A 27,378-nucleotide genomic window follows, 5' to 3' on the forward strand; every position below is an offset into this window, starting at 1 on the left:
TCTACTTGATAAAAATGTCACATTTTTTTGGACTGTAAACGTCACAGGGCTGTAGGAAGGGTAAAGCCAGCCTTATAGGTTTTCAGAAAATAATTTACACAATGTGCAATTCTGTAAAGCTGTTCATGTACATCTTTGCATTATTTGGTCATTTTAGCTGTTGTAAGCCACATTTACCCTTACAGCTAAACAAAATATATTATATTGCTACTTAAAATCAGAACCAACATGCAGTTCTCAATTTTTTGATTAATACTTGTTCTCCTTGTTTGTAACTGCTTGACCTCTTTCTTGTTTCGTGTCATATTGCATGAGCTGTCTGAAACCAAAAGGCATTCTTAATTGACCTCTTAAGTTACTCCTCACTTTGAACATTTGCAGTTGCAATCATTTTATTGAGCAGGTAACTACAACAATGAAGCATGTATGAACTAGGGCATTAAATTGCAGACATTAATTAAAACATTGTGTCTATGTATGCACAGATTATTGTAATTAAGGTAATTCACTTTCCCCCAAAACTTATTTAGTAATGGTGTTTGCATTCATACTTTTCCCACTCCCACTAAGCACAATATATGGCGTTTTCTGAGATTTCTGTTTTTCTTGAAGCAAAGCCACTGTCCCTAGTGGAGTGTCACTGCTGCTCATCTTCTTCAGCAGTGCCTCTTCCTCCAGCTTTTTCATCCTCCTCTCAGTCTTCATCTTTCCAGATCCTTTCCCATGGAATCGATGTGAAAGCTGTCTGAAAGCTTCTTTTGGAGTGAGTTTTCGCCCAGACTCATCCACGTACTCAATTTTGACATCAGGCTTGTAACTATCCTTGTCCTTGAATTCTTGTGTGAAGCCTCTGTATTCTTCTCGGCGACTGTACTTGTCATCAAAGCCCATCTTGTCCTCAATGCAGTAGTTGCCACTGGGCAGTACAGCCTTTGGTGCTTTGACGCGGGCCACCTTCTGCATTTGTGTGTCTAACAGACCTTTGTTTTTGCACAACAGCAAGGCTGCAGCGAGGCCAGAGTTGACAATGGGCTCTTCATCCAAAATGGTGGCTGAGGCTGTGGAGAAGTCAGGTTGTTTCTGCTCTTCATCCAAGTTAACTGTGCTCCATCCAATGTTCTCATCCATTTCTGAGTCTGAATCTCCAGCATCATCTTTCTCATCCTCTCGTTCAAAGTCCATAATGTCTTCTTGGTCCTCCCTGTTGCCTGACAGTCCATAGGTTGGAATATCACCTAGAGTTCTGCAAAACTCTGAAGTTGCATTGAAAACAATGTTGCTCCTCCTCTCAGGATCACTGTCACTGTTACCTTTAACGACAACTTTAACCTGCTCTGCCACTTTCTCTGCAGAATCTTTGAGAAGTTGCTTTTGCTTCAACTTCCTCTGCTTCTCCAGTTGTTTCTGCAGCTCCTGCTCTGCCTCATCCTCCTCAATTACAGCTGGCTCAATGGGTATGAAGCCTTCATCATCACTTATGTCCATTTCTGCCATCCTGATGTCATCAGACATTTGGGGGTCTTTGTGTGGCAGTCTGCTGTCCTCCTCCTTTACTTCCTCATCATTGTCATTCACTTGCCTGCGGCCCCGACCACGTGTCCTGGAGCCAAAATCAGAGCTGCGAGTGTCATCGAGGAGAAGTTCATCTGCAGTATTCTGCTTCTCCTTCTTCCTGATCGTCTTCACTCGGCGTTTTGTCTTTTTAAAGTTCACCATTTCCTTAGGACTGTAATACTCTGAGGCGATAGTGAGAGCAGGCATTTCCAAGGACTGGGCCTGACTTCGTAGAGTCTCTCTCATGGCCTGGAGCTCCCGCTCTCTCTCCCCATCAGCAAAGCCCCCTGTATTCAACCGGAAGCTCTTTTTCTTTTCGCCCTCAATTTCCTCATCATACTTTGACAGTACAGAATGGGGCTTAAACATAACCATGTCATCAACGCTCTCTTCCTCTGCATAGGGCTTGTAATCTGGCTTTTTCTTTCTCAGCTCCACATTTTTTTCAGCTTTTTCCTTGTCAACCAACCCCACATTTACAAGCACATCTTCCTCCTCCTCAAGTACACCTTTGTCTTGTAGTGTAAGAATGACAGTGTCACCCTCACTGAAGGATTCCACTTCATGCTGCACTTTGAGTCCCTTAAGATCACAAGATGTGTAGGGATCCTTTTTACTTTGTGCAAACTCCTCCTCTACAAGACTGCTCACACCAAACTCCTCATCCATCTCTTCCAGAAGTTTAGCTCTTTTCTCTGCCATTTCTTTTTCTTTTGCCATCTTCCTGCTTCTCTCCACCCAAGCAGCTGTGTCATCTAGCCAGTCGTCCTCAGCTAGGCTCTTGACTTTTCCCAATTTCTGGTTCAGGAGGCGTTTTTCTTTCATAGCAGCAAGCTTCTCTCTCATCTCTTTCTGCTGCTGGATGACAACGGGGTTGATGATCTCAGCCACAAGTGGCTCTTCTTTGGTCCCAAGTTCTTTCTTGTTCTCATTTAATTCGAGAGGCTTCAGACCCAGCTTCGCCCTGAGTTTGTTTGTCTCCTCAATGCTGAGAGATGCATCTCCGCTTGCTGACTGAGGTTCCACTTCTGTATTGCCCTCCTCATATCCATGATCAACTTTCTCCTTTTTCACTCGTGGCTCCCCGGTGCCCCTTTCACCTTTGCTACGGCTCTCCCGTCCACTTCGTTCCCTGGACCTGGAGCGCTTTCGTTTGTCTTTATCCCGAGTCCCATCCCGACCCGAAGCATCTCTGTCTCGCTCCTTATGGCGATGTTTCTTGTGTTCGCGACGGCGCTCTTCTGTGTCCTTGTCGCGGCTCTTTTCCTTATGTTTCTTTGATGAACCCATTATTTCCTCTGCTGATTACAACGGCGTAAACTAAAAAAAAAAAATCCAATAAAGTTAGATATACTTGTGTATATGGACTCTTTGATGGGATTAGTGGAAAAAAATATGGTTAGCTTTCCGCTGCTAACTAGCTCACGTTAGCTTTGAAAGCTTAGTGGCTAGCCGACAAAACAACTACGTTGTAGCGGAAGCAAAAAAAGAAATCTTACGTTCGAGATCCAAAAACAATTCGATGCCAAATGAAGAAGGATAAATACCAACCTATTTGTTTTCTTCAAGGCAGTTTAACCACACTAATCCACGCTTAACTACACAAGTTATATCCTTGAACGAACGGGGAACGTAAGTATAACTATTTCCTGGAAATACATTTCCGATGGTCGTGCCTCTAAGCAACTGTATACCGCCACCTGTTGTATGGGCGTGTTACAAAGTGTAGAGCAGGCCAGGATCACATCCGTGAGTCGCTGCGTTTTGGGACAGTAATACGTTAATATTCATCAAATGACTTAATACAGATTCAGAGAGAATTTATAAAACCTCTACTGCAATACATCACGTGCTGCGTAACGATAATTCCTTCGATTTGACTCCGAATGGTAATTATCAAGCTACGTTTTCTATTTCTAACGTTAAATTAACGATAACTTAGCTAGCTAGAGTAACCTTAACTACTTTACATTAATATGACCAAAAACCTGATTTTTGTCAATCTGCTGCGTTTGCCGTTAGCTAGCTACTATTAGTGTTAGTTAGTCCAGGCTATTTGCAAACCCTAGTGTAGTACAATAACAAAATATGTTCTTAGCTTGAAGTTTTGCTTTGTTAACGCGAACTGAGATGTTTGCTTCAACTTTTACAGACATTTAAAGACAGTTCCATGGTGAGCAGCTGTTAGCAAGCTATATAACAATAGTCAGCTATTTCAGCAAACTCGGCAGCTCGTTAGCGTCACTTTTTATGGTACGTTTTGTCCAAACGTTACACAAAAATGCTTGTGGTTTTCTATCGATAGAGCCAAAGTAACAATTAGGGGATTCGCTAACATTAGTGCAGATCAGGGTCATTGTGTGTTGCCATGGCAATTGTGGGACTAGTGTTAAGGTACAAATGTTAATGTTGTACACGGAGAAACAAACTGCGTAGATGGCATTTTAATATTTGTTTAAGCTAACTACAGGGGTTACAAAGGTTCAGCCTAACGTTAGATTTCGACACAGGGCCGTCGTATGTCCCTGCGGGAAGTGGTGACAGAAAGCTCGCGCTAACTCGCTGCTGGTGGAGGGAAACCGAGCGGGCCACGCACACAAAACCCAACGGCAGCTAACGTTAACGTACAGCTCAGTCGACGTAACGTAAATTGCAGATGCTTTCAAGCTGGTCGTAACTGGAGCGTTAATGTTAGCTGCTGTTGGTAAGAAATGACACATTTGATGTTTTTGTGTAGCGTCAACTGTTACTTGTACCAGTTAACATCGACTGTGTTCATAACATATGTGAGCAGTACCTCTGAATATTAGCTAATTACTGTTATCCAGGTAACCAACGGCATTAGGTTAATAATTAAATGTCGAGTCAGATGTTGTTTTAAGATACTAACGTTAGATTAACGTTGCGGTGACAGTGACAGCTATTAACAATATTCCAGAATGTTGCGTGTCTGCCAGAAATGCACAAGTTGTCTTTTGTCTTGCTTGTTTGAACGTGAGCATGTATGGTATAACGTTAGCTTGCCTGTTCTGTGGTGTTTGTGTGGTGGCTACTGTAGACTTTGTTGTGAATTCCAACAAGCAGCAAGTGGAAGGCATGGCAACTGGAGGCGCACCTTTTGATGACAGTGGAGAAGAGCTGCACAACTGGACTGTAGCCAATGGCAGTCTGGAGGATAGACTCAACAACATGGTAAGGGCTTGTCAGGACCTGACAGAAACTATAGACATGGCTCGTCTCATTTTCACATAATGTTACAGTGGAGGGGCTTCTCAGTACTTTATGATTTTGTTATACAGCCAAATTCATCAGAATTTCTTAAATTCAAACTGTAAAATACACATTTCTCTGTATAATTTATCTCATTGTCTTGACACTATGATGCCATCCTGATTCATTGGTATGTTTGATATGCCCAGTATACACTTTGTATCTGTAAAACGAATATGCATAATATTAAAAATGAAAATATTTCTGCCATTCATGAGGACTGGGGTGTACAGCAGAAGAAAGCCAACCGATCCTCAGAGAAGAACAAGAAGAAGCTGTCATCTGTGGTGGCGGAGAGCCGCCTGACTAATGACATTTCACCAGAGTCCACCCCTGGGGCTGGTCGCAGGAGAGCACGTACTCCTCATTCTTTTCCACACATCAAATACTCCACTCAAATGTCTGTTCCAGACCAGGCTGAGCTAGATAAACTGCGTCAGAGGATCAATTTCACTGACCTGGATGAGGTAAAAGGCTGCTGTACTCTGTTAGATATACCCTTTGTTTATCATGGTCAATAAGCTGTTGCTTGTAGTGATTTATTAGCTGTGTTGTGGTTAAAATGTTTGTGTTGACTGGCGCCACTGCTGATTTCTGATTCATTTACAATAAGACAATACGTAATTAAAAATATAACATTAGCATGTGATTGTATGAGATTTTAAATTAGAAAGCCACCCTACAGAGGTTTGGACTCCTAAAAGCACTGTTGGATGCTTGTGATGAACAGGTCATTGAATGTATTTTACCACCATATGTCTTATGACACACATGCATACCACAAGCAGATGAGTGCATTGAAAGTAGTTTTTTGCCTACTGCAGATGTCCATGCCTGTCAAGGCTTAGGTTTTACAATAGGTTTTTCTTTGTAGCATCTCAAGGACATGAAATGAACATTCTTAATGATTATGACATTGTCAGACAAAACAAAATGTAGTTTTGGTCAGTGAATAAGTGCCAGTACACTACTGTTATGGGCCGACAGGCAGTAGAGTAAGTGAGAATATAGGAAAGTATAGGAGATTTTTTTTTATTATTTTATTTTATTTTTTTATAGCTGTGTATGAAATTGTTTGGTTGACTTTGTTCTGTTGCAGTGCTGAGGGTGGCTGAATGGCACAGTAGTGCACAAAAATGGGAGAAGAAGGTGTAAACCTAGAATGGAGAAGGCAGAACAACAGAGTCGAAATGTGTAAATATTTGTACATCTCTTCTTTGGTGGACAAAGCTGGAGGATTTGTATCAGTGCAGTAGGGGCATTGTTTTTAATAGGATAAGAAATCATGTTTGGATGCTCACGGCACAGGTATCTATAATGGCTCATTTGGTTGTAGAGGGTGTATTTTGGACAGGGGAAAAATTCCTTTTGTCTTAAAAGTGTTTGCAATTCATTGGAGCAGAAAAAGGGACACTAACAAAAACACATCTGCAAACACAACTGCATCTGCCCTGTTTAGACTTGGTATTAAAATGCATCTTGATCATGCGAACACAAGTGGACAGCAGAGGCAAATAACTGTTAAACCTGTTAATTAATACATGTCTCCAAGGTGTCCAGCTGACCATTTGTGTTCAGATTTGGCTACTGCTGCAACCCTTCCGCTTAAATATCGAATGGCCACAGGTACAATTTTTACTTCAGTCTGTTACCAGACACGTGTCAGTAGTCTCCCTATCCCAAGAAGAAGTAGAAGGCAAACATCAGATTTGAACATGGATTATTGTAAAAGCTTTCACAATACATTGATGGATTTGTATCGGACATTTCTCTGCAGTTTTTCTTTTTTTGAGCGTTGGTGCACTTTCACCAAAGCACCCACTATGTCCTGCATTGATGACATTTTCCTTGAGTGGTCTTTTTTGGGGACACATCAGGACACATTAGTGTTTAAACCACAGAAGACGTGTGGGAAAATGTGTCCCAGACTTCAGTGATCAGATCAAAATCCATCTTGGTGATAGATCACACTTGTATTTTGTGCTGTGATCAGATCACAAGTGGACAGGGTCTGTGGGTTTTTAAAGTAAAATGCCCCAAATCTTCAGTGGTGATTTGTCTGACTTGTCTCCTCTTTTCTTACTCAGAGGAGCATTGGCAGTGACTCCCAGGGGCGTGTCACAGCCGCCAACAACCAGCGCCAATTAGCTGGAGAGAGCAAGAAACCCTACAACTTCCTACCTCTGCATGTAAACACTAATAAAAGCAAGGAGCTGCTCCCTCCTTCCTCCTCTGCCCCAACTACCCCAGCCATCACCAAGGAAACCAAGAAACTGAGCCCAGGACTTAAGGATGCCTTAACCTCTGTGGGTTCTGCTAAGGAAACTCCAAGGCTTAGTCATGGTGGCACCGAGAGAGGAACCTTGGTGCACAGAGAATACGAAAGAGGAGAGACAAGAATAGACAGCAGCCAGGTAATATTTTGTCTTGTTCTTACTATGTTTTAGTCCCCTTTACATATGCATATGGCTTTGTCTATGTCTATATATCACTGCACTTGAACTGTGATACCAGAACAAGGATGAAAGTGAGGGGGAGCTAGTGCAGCTGTATTTAGGGCAGTTTATAAATACGCCGCCCTTGGTGCCCAATGAGTTTTGTGCCCATCCCCCCCACCCATGTTTAGCCCAGTCTGAGCTGCAGATGTAGTCTAGATCTACAGATGCATGCTCACCTTTCTTTACGTCTTTCCCTTTCTTCTCTTGCGCTTGTGAAACCCACACCCATACATCACCCTCCGCTCCTTTTTTACGGCCTCAGGTAGTGAGCAAACTGGTACAGATCCGGGAGTACATCAGTAAGGCCAGCTCCATGCGAGATGACCTGGTGGAGAAGAATGATGTTCCAGCCAACGTGGAGCGTCTTTCTCATCTCATCGACCACCTCAAGGAGCAGGAGAAAACCTATTTACGGCTTCTGCAGAAAATGCTGGTACATTTGATAACTGTTTTTCTAGCTTCACCCTTATCTTTTTATAGATCTACTTTGTGCTATTAGACAAAGCTATCTCATTTTCAGACAAATGTGTCGCATGTAAAGGATATATTTGGCTCTATTTCAGCTGTGAATTAGCTGAAATGGAACCTATTTGTACTCTTAGCTTGGCAACCTGCCACACATATTTTAATTTTTGGTTTTCTCTGTGGCCTCAAACACTGCAACAGTGGAGTGATGTGATGATAAAATTGGAACATAGCATGCCACCTTTTCTGTGGAATTGTTTTTTTCTGACCATTGTACTTTGATCAAAGCATGCCTCTGAAATATATGGTAGTATTTTCAAGAAACATACTTTTTTCTTTTGTATTCCCACAATTTTGATCAGCTGATGCATGTAGGCATTTCCTTGTAGTGCACATGTGTCAAACTCAAGGCCCGCGGGCCACATCTGGCCCGCTAGATCATTTTATACACCTTTTTTTTTTTTTTTAATGACCCTGCAATATGAAGCACTGAGAACACACAAACTACAAATCCCATAATGCAGCACAACAACTGCCTTACCGAACGATAGGCTACCTGGGATCATTCCCGTGTCAATTACATCAGATCAATCAAGCGTCTGTTGATGTATACAACCCTAATTTCAAGTCAAAGCTAGCCCCTAACAATGGCCAAGAGAAAGGTTGATTCTGAACGTTTTCACCAAAGCGAAATCACACCGTGAAGCTGCTGTGAAAGCAAGTTTTTTTGTGGCGGAGGAGATAGCCAAATCAGCCTGGCTATTTACCGAGGGAGAGTTTCTGAAGAGCATGATGGAAGTGTGTGACATCTAGTGTCCAGACAAAAAGCAGGTGTTTGCAAATGTAAGCCTTAGCAGAAATACGGTTGCTGATTTTAAGTTCAAGTTTATTTATTTTAGATCTGAATATTGTATCCTGTCTGTTTTGATTCATATTTATGTTCAAAAAATGTTTAGTTTTAGTCTGTTCAATAAATGTTTATTCTGTTCGGCCCACGACCTAAAGTGTGCTTTGAGTTTTGGCCCCATGTGCAATTGAGTTTGACACCCCTGTTGTAGTGTATGTAATTTGAATCATCTTCATTGTATGCTTTCCTGTTCTGCTATCTTTTAGTCACTTGCTGTTCCCTCTTATATCCATAGGCGCAGGAGAATGAGGATGATGATGTGGGGACACTGGATTCTGCAATGGGCTCAGTTTCACTGGCAGAGAGCACTTCTCTTAACATTGAGGTTCGCTCCTCAGATACATCACATGCAATGGTGTGTACATTTGTTGTGTATTGTTTGTGAAAATCTTCCACTTTTTACCCATGTTAGTATTCTGTTTCATTATTCACTGTCAGTAATATTGGTGTTGGGTGACTATGTTGTCTTTGAAATATGACATCAGGAAATACAAATGAAGCAATTTGTTCCTCCTTTGCCTTTATCATTATTTATTAGTCTTAGAGGATTTGCTGTGTGAGCACTTGAAAATCCCTTTTCCTGGTGAGTAGCAGTACAGAGTTGCTGTGGTGGAGTTTGGTAGCCTTTGTAATATGTATGTGTGTCGGTGAATTTTTTAGAGCGGTAGGCCAGAGGCTGTGCGGGCTGACCAGAAGGAAGAGTTGGAGAATCTGCGTAAGCAGCACGAGCTGCTAAAGAAGATGCTGGAGCAGCAGGAGCAGCTCAGGGCCCTGCAGGGCCAACAGGAGGCACTAATGGCCATGCAACATAGTGCAGAACAGGCACTTGCTGTGATTGAAGACAATGGTGAGACATAAATGCCAACAGTCACAGACATATTTACAGCTAAGTGCAGACCAGTAGTTGTGTTGAGAATGGCCATTAACCACATTGTGTAGCAGTTTCTTTTCTTATTGTCTTGCTATTATTTTAACTTTCTATCACTGGATTGACATTTAATGATGTATAACAACTAAATATTATTGTTTAATTCCTTTGGGATTTGTTGATGTCAGTAGTTGTCACAGAAACCACAGGCAGCGTGTCAGGCCTGAGCATCACATCAGAACTGAATGATGAGTTGAATGATTTGATCCAGCGCTTTCACAACCAGCTGCATGACTCTCAGGTACAGTAGATGCTGCAACTGGGCTGCCATGTTCTCCTTAAAATGCCATCTAGAAATATTTCCTGTAGTGAACTACAATTATTAATAACAAGTACTTTTAGCATTTTTACATTATATCAGTGTCAGTATGTCAAGCTATTTATTTTTTACTATTTGATGCAAATTACTAATCTGTAATTTTGGCATGAACTGCCTTAGCATGTTGCTCATTTAATAAGCCATGTCAACAAAGAAATGTATATAACTGTTTAATGTAATAAGAAAGTTGTACTTCAAGACTGTGTTTGTTTGTCAGACCAAAGCAGTGCCTGACAACCGTCGTCAGGCAGAGAGTCTTTCCCTCTCCAGAGAGGTGGGCTGGTCTAGAGCTCACCAGCCTGTTGGTCCACCTCAGCACAGGCCTCTCCTTCACTCTGCCTCTGGTCCTCACACTGGGCTAGACACTGGAGCAACAGCTGCCAGTGTCAAACTCACCAAGCTCCAAGAACTCCATGACAAAAAGCAAACCATGGACAAGATACTGCAGGAGCTGCATTCACTCAGAGACCAGACTCTCAATAATAATGCATGTAAGTTTATTTCCAGAAGTGTGTTTTTTGCAGTTTTATGGCTTCTTTTCCTGTAACGTGTTAATGAAGTGCATGTGGTTCCCTTCAGCTCGTGGCTTGTCAACACAGTGCAGTCTGAGTATGGGTGGATCTTCAGATTGTCCATCTGCTTTTTGCTCTAATGGTGCCTCAGTTTCCACTTCTTTTCGTCCTTCAGTCACCCAACATCAAGATAGCTCCAACACCCCAGACAGACTCAGGTACACACAACAACACACACAGCTTCAAGCAGGTGAGATTTCAACAGCAGGATGGGGGTGGTGTAACTTAAGGTGGTGTAGTATAACCTTATAACCACGAAACCTACTATATGCTTAAATTGTTCTTGAACAAGACACTCTGCCTCCACTATTTATAGGGGTGCTTTTCTGTTGGTGACTCTGTATCGTTAGTACGGGGGGCGTCTCACATAACCTTTAAATTATTAAGCCTGGTATACTTTTGCATTCCATTCACTCATTTGTTGTTGATTGCTACTCCCTACAGGAAGCTAAAGGAGGTCCACAAGCGGTTGAATGAACTGCGAGAACTGGTTCAGTACTATGAGCAGACTTCTGATATGATGGTGGATGCAGTCAATGAGAATGTGAAAGATGAGGAGGAAGAAGAAGAGGAGGAGGAAGATGAGACAGAGAATAGTTCTATGTTTGACTCTGAGCAGGAGAACCGCCAGCCTGTAACTAATATCAGGTTAGTGTTTAGATAGATAGTAAAATCAAGGAACTTTTTTACACAGTTTTTGCAGAGTAGACTTCTGTCAGGAGGATAATCAACAGATTCAACAGCTTGTGTTAAAATGGCTAGATTATACTGAAACACTGCCAGCCTGTCATTGGCTTCAAGTTAAAGTATAATGGCATCTAGCATTAGATCATGATGTGTGTGTAATTCTGCTACTGGCATGTATCCATAACAGTCAAATCCTTGATTCTGTTAGAAACCCACAACGCAGTGGAAACTGGACAGACTTGAACAGCCTGACCAACGGGCGCAGTGTCAGGAGTAGCACCACTAACAACCGGGATGGCAGACTCAACACTGAATGCGAGATAAACAACCGGTCAGCAGCCAACCTTCGCAGCCTCAACATTCCCTCAGCCATAGGTACTCTCATGCACACACTGACACAGACCAGTGCGCCACCTTTCATTAACACTCCTCTTGGGTTTTCATACTGTCATCACTTTATTTCCTGTAAAATAAATTTTAGTTAAGAAAGCAAATAAAAGATTTGATCATAAAAATCTTACTAAAAGTAACATAGTCAAATTTGTAGGGTTAGGGTTATTTGTTTGTCATGCATAGTAAGTGCCTTAGTGTATTTTAAATAAATGGGATTGTTGATTGTCAGTGTTGGACTTCTAACATTCTCTCCATTCAGTTTATGTTGGTATAGGCACAGCACAATGGTGCAGAGATACATTGTTTCATACTGTGCAGTGGTACATTGTATTATGATCATTGTTTATAGTCATGGTTGTCACCAACCAGGACAGCCACCTTCATGAAGACACCTGCAATAAAAATCTAAATATAATATAAATTATATCATGGTATTTTTATTTATGGAAAAAGTGAATCTGATTTCAGAGGGGGTAAGCACACATTTTTAAATATGATTTTACAGAGTAACAATATGTAAACAATATTTCTGTTTTTACTCCTATTTAGAATGCCAGTACAACAGGGACACACCATATAATCAGATGAAAGATGAGGATGAAGATGAGGGCTGTATTGATAATGAAGAACGGGCTCATGCTGTGGCTCCAGACAGTGAGGCATCGGGGTCTAGTCGCAGGAGCAGTCTGGGGAACGATGGAAGTTTTGCCCGGACAGGTCATCGACAGACAGCAAAGCAGAAACTACGTCAGCTGCAGGAACTAGCAGCCATGGTTCAGGTGTGGCAGATAACTGAATAATATTTTAGACACTGGTGTGTAGGTGTTGGCAGAATGGAAGAAAGTGTTGTTAAAGCTCCTATGTGTAGGATCTGAAAGTTCCTACTGTTTTTCCTCCTGTTAGTACTATCAAATGAAACACTGGATTCAGTATCTCATTAAACTTGAAATGTTGCATCTTGTGCAGCATGTCAAGTTCAGTGTTAATAAGAAGTGTTTTAAAATCAGTTCTAGGGTGAGGTTTTCTTTTATTACTTAATTTGGTTCTTAAGTCTTTGCATTGAGAATAACTTTTTTTGAATGGCACTCATTTTTCTGGAGCAGAGTTATTGGACACGCATTTAATAAACAACATTTAAAATGTGTGGTTTTGCCTGTATCCAGAGTGACGACACAGATGGCACAACAGTTAATGAAGATGAAGCTTTACACCAACAGCCAAATAATACCAGAGCTACTGCAGCTAGGTCATTGGGAGCTGGATCTAAACAGAATCCCAGAGACCTTGCTCTTTCCAGCAAGGCCAGGTACAGCATATGATAGATCTCATGAGCCTGTCTGAAAGTCTATATGGCTGTTCCAAAATATTCTGAATATATCCTGTTTTATTTTTTGTCTTTGACCTTGGTTAATTGGAATTGCATTAAAACTGTTTTGTACACAGAGAGAAGCTGTATGAGGAGAAGCTTCTACAGCAGAAGCAGGAGCTGAAGCAGCTCCGTGAAGAGCGCCAGAGGCTCATTGAAATCCAAGGCAAGATCCAGGACCTCCAGTGGGCTTGCCCCGACCTCCAGGTATTTTACACACATAGGTTTCCTGTCTTATTGCAATAAAACACAAAACTAAACTTTTTGATAAGCAGTGGAAGTGAGCAGAATAGAAAGAAGACTCTTGTTTACCTTGTTAGCATGAGTATTCACTGTCAAATTTAACACACCATGACATGTCATTCATTTTTGTTAGTACTGGATCTTAAACAGTTTTTGTGTGTGTGTGTGTGTGTGTGTGTGTGTGTGTGTGTGTGTGTGTATTTATCAGTGCTGACACACTGGTGGAAGAATTGGTGCTAAGGTAGATTAGGCTACATTAGCAACATGGCTAACCAAAACACAATGGAAACTTCTGGACTGTAAATGTGAATGAAACCACACATTGATTCATCACAACGTAGCCATATTGTACATGCCTACAACATTCCCCTTGCAGTCCCTCACCCCTCGACCCGCGCAGCCTTGCGTTAAACACAGCACAGTGTTGCATTTTTACTGAATCAGTCTGAATGCTTGCTTAGGCTGCATGAGTTTTGACTAGGAGTGCCTAATAAGTTAGCAAGTAAGTGTAAAGCTGCTGTTTCTTTAAAGGGTTACATCATTGTAATAAAAATATACTTTTTATCTCTTTCTGTCTCTGTTCTAGTCATCTGTGTCCAGTATGGCGAGTCAGCAGGGTTTGCTGAGGAAGGTCCCAACAGCAGTTCCCACTGTGGCCGCTGTGCAAGTTTCTTCATCCTCTGGACCAAAAACCAACTCAGCTGTGCTCAAAGCCACTGCTCCGGAAGCAGCTACGTCTTCAGTCACTGACAATGAGGTAAGACCCTCAGCTACCACTAGACAAATGTCAGAATGTGATCACTGTTTTCAGAAAAGTACAGATGTGTTAACTGATCCCCTTTCTTCTTGCACTGTCAGCAGCTTTGGTCAGAGATGCGCCGCCACCAGATCCTGCGAGAAGAACTACGCCAACGTAGGAAGCACTTGGAGTCCTTGATGGCTGAACATCAGAGGCGTAATGGTCTCACTGACTCTCGCCACTTGCTTGAGGACCACGATGGCCTTGCTACACCCTCACAACCTGTCAGGAGGGATGAAAGGTAAAACACATTGCTCCAGGGGCCTGCCTCATGAAGGTCAATGTTAGAAAGTGGTTAGCTTTAGTAGTATGTTTTTACCAGTAAGTAGAGGAATTAAAACAAACGAATATTGCACAACTGGCTAAATTTTGTGCCATTTTGCTGATGTGTCATTAGGACAACAGCTACCTGGTGTTCCAGTCCTTGCCACATTGATGACGATGATGAGGATGAATATCACTCAGAGATGGGTGCAGAGGTGGAAGAGGACCAGGAAGAAGATGCTGAGAGCAGCTCAGATGACATTCACATTTATCCATTGAGCAGAAACCAGTCCTCTTACAATAACAGAAATAATCATGGAAGGTCAGACTAAGATGAGGCAGAAGAAATTGTGTCACTATCCAGTACATCCACAATCTATTAAGATCATGTGCTTACTTTTTTGTGTCTGCAGCAACCTGAAGCCCCCACCAGCCTTCTCAGGTGAGGATAGTGGGCATCTTCATAACAAGACCAAGGTTGAACAGCAGCAGCAACTGTCCAGAAGTTTGAACCAGTGTGCAAGCCAGCATGGAGGTACACGCCGCCAAGAAAACCTGCGCTGGGCTTCAGAGCTCTCCTGTGCTGAGGGCTCACTTCACTGGGAAGAGCAGGTCAGCCAGCTGCAGAGACAGCTGGACTTCAGCACCAGCATGTGTCAGACACTCCTTCAGGACCAGCAGGTTAATGCACACAACAAATACACGGATAGACACAGAATGACCTTCATAACAGCTTTCTGTCCCATCTTTAGTTTTGTGCCTTGTACATCTGTCTGTTGTCTCTCACCTCTTTCCACAGACACTTTCATACATGTTGCAAACCCTGCTGACAGGTCAGTACAGCGTGTTACCCAACAACCTGTCATCACCACAGGTCCACCTGATCATGCATCAGCTCAACCAGTGTTACACCCAGCTGGCATGGCAGCAGAACAATGTACAAAGGTGAAAGCACTGGTGTGCATTAGTGCTCCCTCTTATTTATGTCAAATGATAAATCTTTTAAAGGTTCTACATTCTGTCATACTTTTCCTCCAGACTAAAGCAGGTTCTGAATGACCTCCTTCGCCAGCAGCAACAGCTCTCCTCTTCAACAACAGGTTGGCAAACACAGAAGCAGAGTTTATCCCAAGAATCCAGTTCGGCTCCCTGCGCCTCTCCTGGTGTCTTCCTCCCTTTCACCTCTACTCTGCATCCTTCAACCAACATGTCGACTGCTGACTTGTCCCCATTCCCTCCAAGTATAACATGCATATTTATTAGCTCTTGGGTTTAATTTTCACACCAATTGTGTTTACAATGGTATGCATTAAATGCAATAGGCAGAGTAAACATCTCAGTGGGGCTCAAAAAGACAGTTTACAGTGATGTATGTATAAGCATGACCTCAAATAGGTCATTGCATTAAAAAAAATCTTGGCAGTTTGTCTTTGGAGTAAAAGAATATGACAGTTCAACAAATTAGATAAAAAAAAATATGGATTTTTTTCCCCCTTCATGGATTTCATGTGCACTGGCTGCACAGTGTTGCTATTATTACGGGTATGATTACTCATTTTCAGTTAGGTATTTGGGAATTTGAATAAATAGTATATTTTAAAGTGACTCAGTTCTGCAGAAATTAAAGGCCAGAAGGCCTATTACTTTCATAATGTAATTGCTTTTTGGACCATTAACACACCAACTTAAGCTAATTAAGTCTTTTTTTCCTTTCTCACTCACTCCTCAGGCTTTAACTTGTATCCACTGTTCCCTGCTGCCACGAGTGAGTTCCCTCAGGGTGCAGCAGGGCAGGCTGCTTCTGACCATCAGAAGCAGAAGTTAGATCCCAACACTTCTTTCAAAACGGAGTACATGAGTTTCCCTCCTCCACTGCAGCGCTCTCCTCTTAACACCACTACAGAAAGAGAGTATGTCCATCATTGTTACTCAAAAAGACATTAGTATTTATTTTTGTAATATTGTTCATACAGTATGTTTATTTTTCATGTAACCTCTACAGACCAGGCCCCTGGCTGAACACCTCCTATGCAAACAACACAATCAAGCATCATTTGTCTAAAATGGAGCCCCAAGAGTTGCCATCCTCCTCTCCTCTTACCAACCGCCACTCACGACCTCAAGACTTTGACCAGGCATCACAAGAAAGTTTAAGCAGCATGCCTAGTCCTGGTGATCCCACCACCATTACAAAGACTTTCAAGGCAGGACACAAGGCCTCTGCCCAATCCAATCTGGCCTCCCGAAGCAAGATGCCCAATTCTAAGAATCGTCGCAGGAGGACCAAAGTACACAGTAAGAACAGTAAAGTTATTAAAGTGGAACTGACAATCCTCTGAATGTCTAATCAAAATGCTGTAAACATTTCACATTGCTCAAAGTTATCCTTTTAGACTAGTATAAGTTTTATTTATGTTTACAGTTAAAGGATGCGGTTGGTATTAATAGTATTTTCAACAATCCCCATACAGAGACTAAAACCAACAAACCGTTGTTTCTACTCACAGTAAAGTCTCCAGCCTGGATTAGCTTGTTCTTCTGTGCCATAGAGCTCCATAACTGTTCAAAAACAATAAAGAAAATGACTGACCTCATCTTTTAACTGCAGTAGTTATTCATAACCAGTTCCACATGTAGTGTTTTTTTTTTAACAATAATAGACCTTGATTTCTTTTAGCTTTGTGATCAAAAGGATCTTTCTTTCCTATCTACTGTGTGTCTATTTGTTTGTCTGGTTGGGATACAAGGATACATAAAGTTGACTTGAACTGAAAAAATTGGTTGCACTGGGTTGTAAAGGTGTTGAATTTTGCCGCCCTTCCCTGTATTTCTTAACCAAATTGGCAAATAATTAATGAATGAAGTCTCATTAGTGTTTGTTTTTCTTTGTGTGTGTGTGTGTGTGTGTGTGTGTGTGTGTGTGTGTGTGTGTGTGTGTGTGTGTTTTCCTCAGGACATGAGAGTGACAGTGTTAGCAGCACTGCAGACTTTGCCCAGGAGAGGGCAGGCCCGTCTCGCCAGAAGGACCAGAATCAGAGTCTGTTGGACAAGCTTACTCAAGAGAAACTAGATGACAAATCTAAGTTTGGGAATAAAAGAAATGATCTTTCATCTGGTATGGCTAGAACTACTTGCTGTGAAAATTATGCACCCACCCTCACCCCTCTTGTGTCTGTATCTTGTTTTTCTTTGTATACATGTAATATCTGCATTAGGCTGTCTTTGCATTAGAATTTTTTTTTTGTCATAACATTGTTCCTTTTTTTAAATATATAACTTTAGTTTAGTTTTCTTGCACATTTTTCACTACCACGTGTTTAATTTGGGGTTAATTTATGTTATCACTTTAATTTATCCTACTCACAGCCTATGCTTGGAGAACACCCTTCCTCTCTAACAGAATTGCATGCACAGAAGCACCAGGTAAACTCACCATGCAAATCCAGGCATCATTTGTCTATTAGGTCACCTAAACATCCCACGTATGTTCAGTTTTTGGCTCAGTATAACCAGGAGTTTCTCGGATTGAGGGCAGACTGTTGTTTTCATTCATGAATGAGAGTTTGCAAGTGTCCACCCAGACCTCATTCTGTCTTGATCCTTGATCCTGCAGATGCAAGCAGTGACTTCTCACTGTTTGAGGCGCTGAGGGAGACCATTTACTCTGAGGTGGCTACCTTGATATCTCAGAATGAGTCCCGTCCCCATTTTCTCATTGAGCTCTTCCATGAGCTGCAGCTGCTTAACACAGACTATTTACGGCAGAGGGCACTGTATTCCCTACAGGTAAGTGGAGTTGCATTTAGTGATAGTCTATGCCTGTTGAATCTAATGTGGATATAGTATTAGGGGTGTAATGATCTGGATTGATACATTGATCATAACTTGATGTTATCGATGCGCATTATAAAGATGTACATGTTAGACGTACCTTTATTTTGAGACTCAGCCAGTCACATCCGTATGCTTTTTCATTGAAGTACTGTTCTTTTAAATCTGGACAACAAGCCCAATGCAGAGCAGCTAGTATTCTGACCGGGAATTCACACTAAAAGTCAAACTTGAGCAGCGCATAAGCTACTGAAGCGCTTCACTCACTCAATCTACAATGACTCTGAACACAGCGTTGCTGTCATCAGAACGGCCGTCTGTCAGCAGGTTAGCCACATCTCGTGCATGTCTGAGTCACTGCGGACTGACACATTTCATAGATTGGAGTTCTATCTGTTGCATGAGAGGGACGAGCAACAAAACACTTTATCTATGAACTGGCCTTGACCTGTAATGACCAAGAAAAATGCACAGAGTAAACTCTTCCATCCTAAACAAGTTGTGGATATGGAAGTATTTTGGGTTAAAAAGGGCACACACAATAATAAGTGTGATTGTCAAGTTTTAAACAAAACAAAAATTTCTGCTTTTTTGTGATGATGTAAATGCTTCCAATCTCAAGTCAAAGTTTGTGTTGAATTGGCAGATCATTGTGGGTCCTTATTTGTATTTAAATAGCACTTGAAAGTGAACAGACGAACTCAATAAAATGCTAAAATTGCATTTGTGAGTCAATAAAAATGTAATTGTGTAAAATAGGCACATAGTAAAAGTTGATGTTGATTGCAGGCCGCATAATTGAATCACATCAAAATTGCATCATTGCATATTTTGGCGTATTGGCAAATATTGGCTTGCTGGATCAATATACGATCATATTATGATGAAACTGGAGATTTACAGCCATGTACGGTATATCCTTCATGCTGGGTTCAGATTACAAGATACTCAGGCTGATTGATCTGTCCCTAAACAGAATATGGAGCAAGTTCTTGTCTCGTTTCTATTTGGCACAGAATGTCTGATAATGTGACTGGTTACAGATAGAATTTTGATCTTCCAAAATATTCCCAATGGTACTGTCTCAGTTATATAAAACCTTATCATTTGGAGGGTCATATTTGAAAGGGTCTGGAACTAAACTCTACCAGTCAAAAGTATTGACACACTTTGGAAAATGTCCAAACGTGACTGGTAGTGTATTTGCTTTGTGGGCAGACCAGACCTGCAGGAGACGATGAGGCAGCTGGGAGGAGGAAAAAGAGTTTTCAGTCATGAGGATGCTGGAGACCTTGGGCTTTAAGAACTATTGTAGGGCAAAGGCTGGTGGAAATGTGGCCACGATATGTAAAGATTACCACATTTTAAGTGCTATAGATAAAGAAGAGTTTGGCAGAACATACAGAGAGGGGTTGTTGCACAGTAGCACTCTTAAGAAAAACAGATCCATAATGTGCATGTGAGAGGAAATATCTAGATACTGCGTAGCTGGTATTTAAAAGATTGAGCTCTGTAATGTGGTATTATCTTCTAATAGTTTGTGTGCTTATGATGTCATCTTAAATTTCTCTTTATTGTGTGATACAGTAGCCTCTTTGGCTCTTTTTTTCTCCCAGGATATAGTGACCAGACACCTGGCAGAGAAGGGCGTGGCCGAGGACCATTTGCTTCCACTTGGTCCTGCGGCCTGGGCTGCAGGCTCTCAGTCTGAGCTGACACCCAGTGAGAGTCTGGCCACCAGTGATGCAGTAAGAGACACATTATTGTTTCCCAGTGTGGCGTTCTCACACTTTTCCCATCTGCTTTGTTCTCTTTTGTCTAAATTTCAGTGTTTTTTTTGCTTTTTCTGAAGTCTTTCTCTCAAACATTTCAATACATTGTTCATTAAATTCTCTCTGTCAAGTTTCCTTTTCATCCTTGCTTGCCTTCTCTTTTTATCTTTTTTATGTCTGTCTTTGTTCTCAGATTTTAATTTTTCCTCCGCCTCTTCATTGTCTTTGAATATAACTTGACAGCAAGGCTTCAGAACCCGGACTGTAAAAATATGACCCTCATCTCTTTTCCCAGATCAGACATGTGTTCTTTGTTCTGGGCCAAGGTCCCCAGAGTTCTGCTAATTGGGAGCCAGGCCTTTTGTCTGTCTATGTAATGGCTTTGTTGGATGAATGATGGATGAAATGTCTAATTCTCCATGTTAGGAAAATGGCGAGAGAATCTACCATAACTCTGGCTTATAGTACTGTATGTGCTGGAAATTTCACTTTTAGCTCTGTGAATGTTTTAGTGAGGTGTTGGGTTGATTTTAAAAAGAGGATCTGTGTTGAAACATCCATTCTCTTCAAGGGCTGTCACTTTCAAAAAATCACATTCATTCATTCAAATTACACCCCACCCTAAAAATAAATAAATAGTTTAGACTTGGGCATGATATTTAATTTTAAAAAAAATTAGTCAGTACCCCTCACTGCTTTGACAGCGAAATTGCAGGCGAGTATTTGCGAGTTGTTGTACTTTGAATAAGGCATTTGCATTTTTGCAGCGCAAGCAAACCTTGACATCGCTCTGGTGTCATTGTTGTCTGATCACCACAACTTTGCTTGTTACTGTCCCACATTTTGTCCTTGCAAACAATGTTCATAGCTTACTTTACTGAGAGGTCAACAGGACATGGAACTGGTCAAGATGATAGTGAATTTTAAGAACATCCTCATATGTATGTGCTTGTCTTTTTCAGGAGGTTGTAGAGAAGAATTTGAGGTTCACACAAGACATGATGAAGAAGAGGCATGATGCTGACTCTGGGGACAATGACAGCACCATGTCAACCTCCTCCAACCTGGAACCATTTGCTAATGACGACCTGGGTATAGCTGTGCATGTATTACCCATTTCACTTTGAAAAACAAATGATTAAAGCTGCCTGTATAATTTTCTGAAAAATAATTTCCCCACATTTGGTAATCAACTGAAGGGCTTTGCTTACTGTCTTTAAAGCTAATTGGGTAACCCCTCCCTAGTTTTCCCTGCAGGGCCACTAAGGGCTGCCTTGGTAAACCAACCAGTTTACACCCCAGGATCAATACCACATAGCCAAACTAAAGAATATTACCTCTTAGAAGAGGACTGTTGGGCAGTGGAAAGACCAACTTTGGGGGATGTTGGTATCATAGATAAGGAGCTGGCGTATTTTGTTTGATCCTGCAGAGTAAACCTGGTTAGAGATGCATTAATATCCATTAGTGTCTTCTCTTTTCTCTTGCTTCATTGATTTTGACCTGTTCATATCCCATTTCTGTCTCCCCTTGCTCTCCTTTCTCTGCTGCTTGCATAGGCAACACGGTGATTCATTTAGACAAAGCTCTGGCCAGGATTAGGGAGTATGAGCGCATGAAGCTTAAAGCTGAATTTAACCCCTGTAACGCCAGCACTGCAGGTGCAGGTGGCTGTGAAGTCTCAAATGCTGAACGCCTTTCTGCTAATGCTGGTGCACCAGTGGAAGGTACCTCATAACCCTGCCTGATTGCACCATGTGCAAAGACCAGTAGCAACACAGCCATTGCCTTTGACATTGCTGTTTATATTTCTGAATAAAAGTTATTTGTCTGTGAGCAGGAGGTGCAGCTGCTGATGTGCACTGTCCACAGATTGACACCCAACAGTTGGACCGTCAGATCAAAGCCATCATGACAGAAGTCATTCCCTTCCTTAAGGTGGGTTGATCGACACAGGAGGCCACAGGGTGGATTGTTATTAGTTGTGTACCAGCAGAGAATGTACTGGAATTTCCTGTATTTAGACTGAACTATCAAATACAAATTTTGTGCTTGTTAATAATGCATTCATGAAAGTTTTAGGGCTTTATTTGGTTGTAGATGTATTGGCCCAAAATTGAATGTAAAAATGATTCTTGAATTCAGGATCCAAAATGAACTTTTTGACTCCACTGGCCAGACATGTTTTTACCAGCAAAAATAATAACTTGCCTTTTTGCATCACATACCCATTTGTTTCTGGATTTCACTGAGATAATAAGGTATTATGCTGACATGTAAAGCGGCCAGAGCAAAATTTGATTAAATTCATCTTTGAATTTAAATTTCAAAGCCACAATACAACTCAGGAAGTCTTAAACTCAAAATTCTACTGAACTGTACTTCAGGGGTAAACAAAAGTAAATTTTCAGTTTTGTAAACCCACTAGATGCTTAATCATTTGAACCCGCTTAAAGCTCCTCCCAAGAATCCTCACTCTACTGCAATCACCCGCTTCCTTGCACAGTCCGTGAAGTCTGGTCTCCTGTATGTGTCAGAGTGTGGCGTATGCGCACACTTACTTTCCATGGGGACCCACCATTACTCTGCCTCTTTAATGGTAATAGTTATGGTCAGATGATTTAGACAGACCTGGACATAAGTGTCACACTGTGTTTACACCAAAAGCATTTTAGCCATGTTTTTGAGACGTGTGTGTTATTCCAGCTAACTACACTGCCTCTATTTCAGCCTGCGTATCATTCGTGCTTTAGGCGTGTATCCGTGATTTAAAGTGTATTTTTATACTTGGCTCAGAAAGCCAATCAGAGGCAGAGTAGGGGCAGGTCTTCACAGAGTAAGCATGCATGTGTGTGTGTGTGTGTGTTTGTGTCTCAAAATCCGACAGACAACAGGAGGACACCCACAGTAGAGACTCTCAGGATACTGTTTTATTACATGACTAATGTGCTACACATTTACTGGCCAGTGTGGCTGGTAGTCTTCTGAGATTTACTCACCAAATGGAAAATCTATCCACATTTGGCACCTGGCAGGTGTTAATTTCAGACCCTGCTGTATTTATGTACTTTTTTTAAAATCCAGATTAAGTGTAGGAGAGACGTAGGGGATATTATTTATTTTTTTCCATCAGTGCTGGGTACCACCCTGTCAATGTTATCAAAATGTTAAACTGCTTATATTTTCTTTAATTAGGAGAACATGGATGAAGTGTGCTCCCTCCAGCTGTTGACATCTGTGCGGCGCTTGGTCCTTACTCTCACCCAACAGAATGATGAAAGTAAGGAATTTGTCCGCTTCTTCCACAGACAGCTGGGAGGCATCCTGCAGGTATGACCGTCGTAGGATTCCTCAAACGGTGGCGACATGCATTTAAGCAGATCAAATGAAGTGTCCTGCTGAGATTTCACTCTTTTTCTCTTGTGCCAGGACTCTCTCAGTAAATTTGTGGGCCGTACTCTGAAGGACTGTGGGGAGGACCTTCTGGTGGAGATCTCAGAGATCCTCTTCAATGAACTGGCCTTCTTCAAGCTCATGCAGGATTTGGACAACAATAGCAGCATCCCTTTGGCAGCCAAGCACAAAAACAAGAAGAGGGCAGAGCAGCCCAGTAAAGCAAAGCACAATCTCAAGGTTCTTTTCCCACTCTGTATCTTTAGTATTATAATCAATTGGGGTCATTTAATTCAATGTCTGTACTAAAGTCTTAACTCTTGGTGTTAAATTATTTTAACCATTAGGAAAATACAGCAACTGCTGGTGGTAAATCAGCTTCTCCAGCCTGCTCAGATGAAGACAAGGTAAAATGATAATGAAATTGTCAATACCACTTATAACACTGGGAACTCTGTTACAAAAATGTCTGTTTTTCTTCCAGGACCAAGTTGGGGCTGAGCTGGAAGGTGGTTCTACCCTCCAGGAGCTTTACCTGCAGACGGAAACAAAGAACAGCCAGAGCAGTGAATCTTCAGAGGCCGAAGATGATGATGAAAGGGATGGACAGGGGATGCCTCTTTCTATCAGTGAGTGAATGCTTTTTTTTTTAAGGGCTTCTCTGTGATAGTTGGTGAAGAACCCACACCAAATTTAATCTGGGTGTACAACACAGCCAGGAGTCTTACATTTACTCTCATTTCCATTTTCCATGTCAGTGCATATGTTTACGTCAGTTAGGTCCTGCCTCCTGTAGATTACAGACCAGTTCCTAAAAATTGGCATCACTTAAGATGCTGCCTCTTTTCAGATTGGAACATATTTTATTTGAAAATAATTGGGGAAAAAATTGCTAATGGTTCATAATGCAAAAAAACTCAAAATAATCTACAGGGAAATAAGTGGGGCAGGAATTTAGTGACATTTTTAGTCCTGCTAAAATAGACTATTTTAACCTGTGTGTGTGTGTGTGTGTGTGTATATATACGTGCAACTGACTTAACTCCCACTTGCCACATCTCATTACTATCCTATTTGGTTCTTGCAGGTCTTTCCAAAGCAGAGACTCAGCCCCTGACAAACTATGGCAGTGGGGAGGATGAGAATGAGGAGGAGGAAATAGAGGAGTTTGAGGCTGGACCTGTAGATGTCCAAACCTCCTTACAGGTCTCTGTTGATGGACAGATGGAACAGGAGGTCAGAGCCACACAGATGTTTTCTATACGACCATGGCTCACAAAAACACCTTTCTTTTCTTAGCCTGACCTGTGTAACTGTGTCATGTTCTAGGGGACGACAGCCAGTGAACCCCAGGAGACACGACCTGAACCTAGGAGTTCAGAGAACGATGAGGGTGAGGTCTTGTTCATATTTTTGCTGAGAATTAACATTTCACTGGAGGGCCTGTATCATGAAGTGAGCTTAGTGGCTTTTCCAGTTAACTTGGGGCTTCAGTATTTCCCAGTACCATAAAGCTGGCTTAGTTCTACTTGGACTAGATCACCACAGTAGCATATGCTGCACAGGTAACCTGTTCTGGAGCAGGTTAACTTCAGAGGGTCGGATCCGCTCAAAACCTGTCAACACCCTCAGCACCAACCAATCAGATCACTGGAAAAACTGAGCCATTGTTCCTACTGGACCCTGACAGGGTCAGTGTCTATATCGGCGTGATAAGTATTAAACATATTTCTGTAGAGCAGTCTTATTATTGTGCTCTTTCAGGATTTCTAACAGAGGGAGTCGACAGCCTTCATGATGACCACCACTGTATTTTAAATGCAGACTATTTGATTATAAGCTTAATTCCGAACAGTTGTTTTTACAGGCTTCTATCACTGTAGCTCAGAATATCGTGAGGAAACTCTGTGATAAGGGTCTTTTATTAGAAAAATAATCCCTACCGTGTTGAATATTTCCCATAATTAGAAATGAACATCCGACTTGAGGTGCAACTCGTCCGTAGTGTCCTCTCTTCTCCACTCTAGTAGCAGAAACTGTTGGATTTTTGACAAATATTTCTTTGTCAGACAAAAGAGAAAAAAAACCTACTGAATAAGACCCTTAAAATAATTGTGCTAATGTACGGTATGTCTTTCCTTAATGTTTGAAATTATTTCTAGGGTTTCTATAGCTTCTTATTGTATTCTAGTTATGCAACTATTGTTTACAGTTCACCTGTCATAACATTTTTTGCTCTGGCTATAAACATTCTTCCCTGCAGATATCACCGCTCTATCTATTATCAGTGGCCTACTTCACTCATGGTGGTGTCGCTGTCCATTCTACTTAACAGCTTCGCCTCCTGCGTGTAGCCTGATAGGAAAACCCAGATTTAACAAAGCCATATGATAACCGGCTTCGTGGTACCGGTTATCCAGGATAGCCAGTATAGGACTCAGTGAAGCTAGATAACCCCTAGAGAGCCAGAATAAGCTGAAGTTGCTTTGTGGTACAGGACTCTGGCCTTGTGTGATCCAACCAACAAGGGATCTGAAAATACAAGCTTACTATTATGTTGTATCACAAATCTGTCTTGCAGAAATAAACAATTCTGTTGGAACTATGGATTCAACAGTAGAGGAATGCACCATAGTGGAGCAGCAGAGTCCTGAGGAGGAGAGTAAAGCTGAGGCAGCAGCTGCTGCAACAGAAGAAGGCTCTGCAATATCTCACTGTCAGGAAGTCCCCAAGGAGTCGACCGCCACTAGCAGCCCCGACACTGACTCACCCATCATGCTCAATGTCGAGGTAAGTCCAAGAGTGAAGATGCTTAATTAAAAATATGCCAAGGATCTTTTTGTTTTTAACCAAAATCATTCTATTTCTCTGGAATGAAAACGCCGTTACTCACTAAACAATGGATACATTACCCTTCATTGGTTCTGTTGTATGCTGATGTTATTCTTACTATTGGTGCAGGAGATGGGCTCAGGGAACACCAGCCAGAAGTCTGATGAGGAAGACTTTGTCAAGGTGGATGACTTGCCATTGCAGCTCACAGTCATGTGTGAGGTGTGTTAACATTTACAGAGTCAAAGTGTAAAATCCCAGAGAGTACGTCTTCATCTGATGATCCACTGTGTTTGTACTGTCAGGAGGAGCTTCAGAAGAGAATAGTGGAGGAACAGCAGAATAACAACTTATCTGCAGAGATCCTCAGTGGGAACACTGAATCACTGACTGGTCTGGTGGGAAATGCACAGGCGCTGAAGGAACCAGGTATGGATTACAGTCCTTGTTCGTTGGGATTACACATTTGTTTGTGTGGCTGCCAAACACTCTACAAAAGCCAAGTCTCCTACCATTTGTGCATCCATGTATGTCAGAGCTGTATTAGCCCATACACAAACTAAAACTGAGTAAATTTTTTTTCTTCTTTGTCTCTTTCAGACACTGTTGCTGCCCAGCCTGTGTAGAAAATTATAACGATGTTTCCAAACCTATGAACACTATGCTGAGATGGTCAGTCTGTTCTGGATGTATGATTCTTGATCTGCTAGTTTAAAGGGAGCAACCGCTAATATTAGTTGCAATTTAGCTATGATTCGCACATATGTACACACACACACACACACACCAGATAAAAGTAAGCCTCTACACATCAACACTTCATTTTATTCTTGAGATGTTTGTGATTTATTTATAACCTAGGATGGGCATCTTTCTGTGCTGCTGGTTACTGACATGTTGAATCTTTATAGTATTGAAACTCCTGTTTAGTTCTGCCTTAGCCCCTTTGTTCTGGGATCAGTTTGACATGAGTTCTGTTTTTTTTTAATGTTTCATTTGTCTTGGCCCTGCCTTCCTACGGTACGGCTTGTGCTCTTTGCACATTGTTGCTACTTCTGAAGAGATTACAGTGGGATGCAGGTTTAGTTGTAGCCTGGCTGACGGTAGCTAACTGTTTCTCAGGCTTGAACAGTTTTTCCTTTATATCAAAGCTCAGATTCAACTTTTATCCCTTCAGGCATCTTTATATGCTCTTTTGTTCTGGTAATTGTTAGTTTCCATAGATTTTTTCATGTAATTAAAATGTTGACTACACTAATAAGTTTAAAATAAAACTGAAAAGTGA

At 41.6% G+C, this 27,378-nt stretch overlaps 2 protein-coding genes across 14 annotated transcripts; one reads left to right on the forward strand and one right to left on the reverse strand.

The window, feature by feature from the left end:
• Window positions 1–15: 15 nt before the first annotated feature.
• On the reverse strand, window positions 16–3,197 carry sart1 (spliceosome associated factor 1, recruiter of U4/U6.U5 tri-snRNP). Of its 3 annotated transcripts, none has more exons than XM_020620768.1 (2): window positions 3,106–3,197; window positions 16–2,874 (listed from the first exon to the last, which is right to left on the reverse strand). In XM_020620768.1, the coding sequence occupies exon 2, from the start codon at window positions 2,842–2,844 to the stop codon at window positions 523–525; it is 2,322 nt and encodes a 773-aa protein (XP_020476424.1). In that variant the 5' UTR covers window positions 2,845–2,874; window positions 3,106–3,197; the 3' UTR covers window positions 16–522. The 3 variants fall into 3 exon arrangements, with proteins under 3 accessions (XP_020476424.1, XP_020476426.1, XP_020476425.1); XM_020620770.1 differs by having other exon boundaries at window positions 16–2,852; window positions 3,106–3,196; XM_020620769.1 differs by having other exon boundaries at window positions 16–2,855; window positions 3,106–3,196.
• pcm1 (pericentriolar material 1) lies at window positions 3,103–27,378 on the forward strand. 11 transcript variants are annotated; one of them, XM_020620764.1, is made up of 40 exons: window positions 3,103–3,186; window positions 4,613–4,746; window positions 5,043–5,291; window positions 6,912–7,238; window positions 7,585–7,755; window positions 8,930–9,049; window positions 9,355–9,541; window positions 9,751–9,863; window positions 10,159–10,432; window positions 10,521–10,671; window positions 10,958–11,161; window positions 11,409–11,575; window positions 12,143–12,372; window positions 12,757–12,899; window positions 13,037–13,166; window positions 13,789–13,959; window positions 14,061–14,242; window positions 14,399–14,587; window positions 14,679–14,946; window positions 15,065–15,210; window positions 15,304–15,506; window positions 15,995–16,175; window positions 16,268–16,560; window positions 17,219–17,380; window positions 17,632–17,688; window positions 17,879–18,051; window positions 19,713–19,844; window positions 20,831–20,960; window positions 21,428–21,595; window positions 21,709–21,806; window positions 23,064–23,198; window positions 23,298–23,501; window positions 23,609–23,668; window positions 23,746–23,890; window positions 24,349–24,497; window positions 24,591–24,654; window positions 25,843–26,051; window positions 26,223–26,315; window positions 26,399–26,522; window positions 26,694–27,378. In XM_020620764.1, the coding sequence occupies exons 2-40, from the start codon at window positions 4,651–4,653 to the stop codon at window positions 26,717–26,719; spliced, it is 6,324 nt and encodes a 2,107-aa protein (XP_020476420.1). In that variant the 5' UTR covers window positions 3,103–3,186; window positions 4,613–4,650; the 3' UTR covers window positions 26,720–27,378. The 11 variants fall into 11 exon arrangements, with proteins under 11 accessions (XP_020476420.1, XP_020476419.1, XP_020476421.1 ...); XM_020620763.1 differs by lacking the exon at window positions 3,103–3,186 and adding an exon at window positions 3,215–3,443; XM_020620765.1 differs by lacking the exon at window positions 3,103–3,186 and adding an exon at window positions 3,216–3,303.

This window comes from Monopterus albus, unplaced genomic scaffold (genome assembly GCF_001952655.1).
Source record: "Monopterus albus unplaced genomic scaffold, M_albus_1.0 scaffold247.1, whole genome shotgun sequence".
Classification (NCBI taxonomy): domain Eukaryota; kingdom Metazoa; phylum Chordata; class Actinopteri; order Synbranchiformes; family Synbranchidae; genus Monopterus; species Monopterus albus.